The sequence below is a fragment of the Arachis ipaensis genome, chromosome B10 (genome assembly GCF_059453495.1).
Source record: "Arachis ipaensis isolate K30076 ecotype BB chromosome B10, ASM5945349v1, whole genome shotgun sequence".
NCBI classification, from domain to species: Eukaryota; Viridiplantae; Streptophyta; class Magnoliopsida; order Fabales; family Fabaceae; genus Arachis; species Arachis ipaensis.
In genome coordinates this window covers 28,120,775-28,123,761 of record NC_142435.1, presented here as the reverse complement: position 1 = coordinate 28,123,761, position 2,987 = coordinate 28,120,775, and the positions used below count along the sequence as shown (strand labels likewise).

Below are 2,987 nucleotides of genomic sequence, written 5' to 3'. Positions count from 1 at the left end.
ATCTTAGCAGTCCAACATACACACAACAACAACAATGGCAACCATGACATCGTTGAGCTCTTCCTTCCTCAAGCAATATGATTTTTTCCGTCTGATGACCCCTACGCCACCTCGGGAAACAAACCTTTCATTCACCTACAGCCCTAAGATTCATCAATCTCTCTCTCTAAGCACTGCACCAAACAACAAAAAACGCATAACAACAGTGGCAGCTACCCCGCCGAAAAAGGAGATATTTCACGAGTTCGACTTCTTTGTTGTCTACACAGACGGAACCGTGGAGGTCCTCCGTCCTCTACCAGCATTCGTTCCTCCCTTCGAACTCCACATCAAAGATGCTGAAATCACCACCACCAACCCTCGCCTCATCGCTCGCCTCTTCCTCCCAAAAAACCCTGACAACAGAAAACTCCCCGTCGTCCTCTACTTCCATGGGAGTGGCTTCTGCTCCAGGTCTGCCCTTTCTCCAGAATATACTAACCATCTCGCCGACATCGCCAATCAATCCAACGTCCTTGCTGTCTCCGTAGAGTACTCCAAGTTCCCGGCCCGACCACCACCTGCTTGCTACGAGGAGGCCTTGACCTCCCTCGATTGGATTGCGTTGCACGCAAACGGGGCCGGGCCGGAGCCTTGGCTAAACGACTACGCCGACCTGCAGCGTGTTTTCATCGCCGGAAACAGTGCTGGCGGTAACATCACCCATTACGTGGTCAGCCAAGTGGGAAAAACAGGACCACCGAATGGTATAAATGTGGAGGGTGCGATTATGGTGCACCCTTTCTTTGGTGGATTAGGGGAAGATAGGCAGTGGCTGTATATGTGCAAGGATAATAAGGGGCCAGAGGATCCAAGGCTGAAACCGGCGGCGGAAGATTTAAATACGCTTGGGTGTAGGAGGGTTTTGGTGTGTGTGGCGGAGACTGATCCGTTGAGACCTGCTGGAGAGAACTACTTTAGGGATCTGAAGAATAGTAGTTGGGGTGGGCGTGTTGAGCTGGAACTGAATAAGGGTATTGGACATTCCGATCAAGTTTATAAGCCATATGACGAAAACTCTCGTCTCGTCGTGCCAAGGATTGCTACTTTCATTAAGCAACAATGAATCTGTTATCTGTTCTGATCTGACCTTGCGTGAGAAATGAACTTCTGTTGTTTTAGATATTGATGTTTATAATAAGTGAGTGTAGGACTCACTCAAAATGCATAAATTAAAGATTCACAGTCGCCGTACATGCATGCATGCATGCCTCCTTATTAATATTGTTTACTGAAATGTATCCATATGTCCGAAAATTTCTAAGTTATTTTTACAACACCAGCTTTTTCTTTTCTTCACTTTATATCTTTACATTGCATGATAGTACGACGAAGGAGAGAATTTTAGATGAATACACACTTAACAGATTTAGATATATTTTTAATGAATACACGCTTAACAGATTTAGATATATTTTTAAGGTGAATTTTATTCAATTCTTTCTAAATTAAAAGGAAAATTATCTTTTGTGACATGTCATTTTATTATTAAATAAAATAAAATAAATTAAATTATTATGATTAATTTTAACTTTAATCTAATCAAAATTTAATTAATTAATTAATTCATCATGATGTAATTTTTTTTTTGCAAATTATAAAAATTATTAAAAACAGTTTAATTTTATAAATTTTTTTCTCAAATTATACGTTTATTATTAATTAATTTCAATCACAAAACATAAAAAATTTCGAAAGATAAAGAATATATAAATAAAAAAATTCAAGAGACATACAAAATTTAAAATTTTCAAAATTTTATCTCTTTTATTTTCTTAAATTTTTTGAAAAAAATAATAAAATATAAAATAAAACTTCTCTAACAATTTTTAACTATGGTATAACTTTTCTTAATCTAACCTAAATTTTGTTAACCTAATTAACTAAGGCTCAATTTGGGTAAATAACTTAATTAAACTCCTTTTGAAAAAATAGCTTAAACAATAAATGGCTATATTAAAAGTAGCTTATAAATAAGTTATTTTGTGTTTGGAATTTTAGTTCTAAAAGTGCTTATTTTATAGAAATGTGATAAAAAGTAGTAGTATTATAAGAGAAATAAATTTTTTTTAACTTCTCTATAAGCTCCTAAATAACTTCTTAAAAAGCTACAATTTAGTTTTAAAAATTGCATTAGACATTAATACTACTACTTTTCATAAGTCAAAAACTCAAAAAAATTACTTTTGAAATTTTCCAAACGGCCCTAACTATGATATAACTTTTTTACAAATAATAAAAATGATTTGAGAAGTTCTATTTTATATTTTATTTTTTTTCAAAAAATTTAAGAAAGTAAGAGAGAGAAATTTTGAAAATTTAAATTTTTTGTGCCTTTGAATTTTTATTTATTTATTTTTTGTCTTTAGAGATTTTTTTATTTTGCGATTGAAATTGATTAATAAATGTATAATTTAAAAAAATAAAAAATTATAAAATTAAATATTTTTAATAATTTTTATAATTTGTAATAAAAAATTACATGATGATTAATTAATTAAATTAACAAAATTTAGGTTAGATTAAAGTTAAAAAGTTAATTATGGTAAGTCAATTAATTTTATTTCAGTTTATAACAAATTTAATAAAATGACAAGCTAAATTAGTAAGTGATGAGAGAAAATAAAATAAAACAAATTTTAAACAATTATAATTAATACATAAAGAATTTGATTACAATTGTCATAGTACATGAATTTTTATTCCTACTAAATACATTCAAGCATTTTTATCAACCAAATCCAACTGTCAAACTTATTAACAAAAATTATTCACACAATGTATATTTTTTTTATCATTGTTCTTTTATTGCTACTGCTATTATATTTTTTATTTCTTCTCCTTCTTTTTTTAATGGTTATTGTAATATTTTTTATTTTTTATTTGATTTTTTTATTCTTATTAAGAGGGTAAAAAAAGAATTATGAGAAGGTGAAACAAAAAGAAAA

General features: G+C 31.0%; 1 protein-coding gene across 1 annotated transcript; it reads left to right on the top strand.

Annotated features, from left to right (window-relative positions):
- On the top strand, nt 1–1,338 carry LOC107622970 (putative carboxylesterase 1). The gene has a single exon (XM_016325055.3). It carries the CDS (start codon nt 35–37, stop codon nt 1,103–1,105), a length of 1,071 nt encoding a protein of 356 aa, XP_016180541.1. The 5' UTR covers nt 1–34; the 3' UTR covers nt 1,106–1,338.
- Nucleotides 1,339–2,987: the final 1,649 nt, after the last annotated feature.

Excerpts from the sequence above, each read along its gene's own strand:
- LOC107622970 (XM_016325055.3), top strand. The coding sequence starts at position 35 with ATGGCAACCATGACATCGTTGAGCTCTTCCTTCCTCAAGCAATATGAT.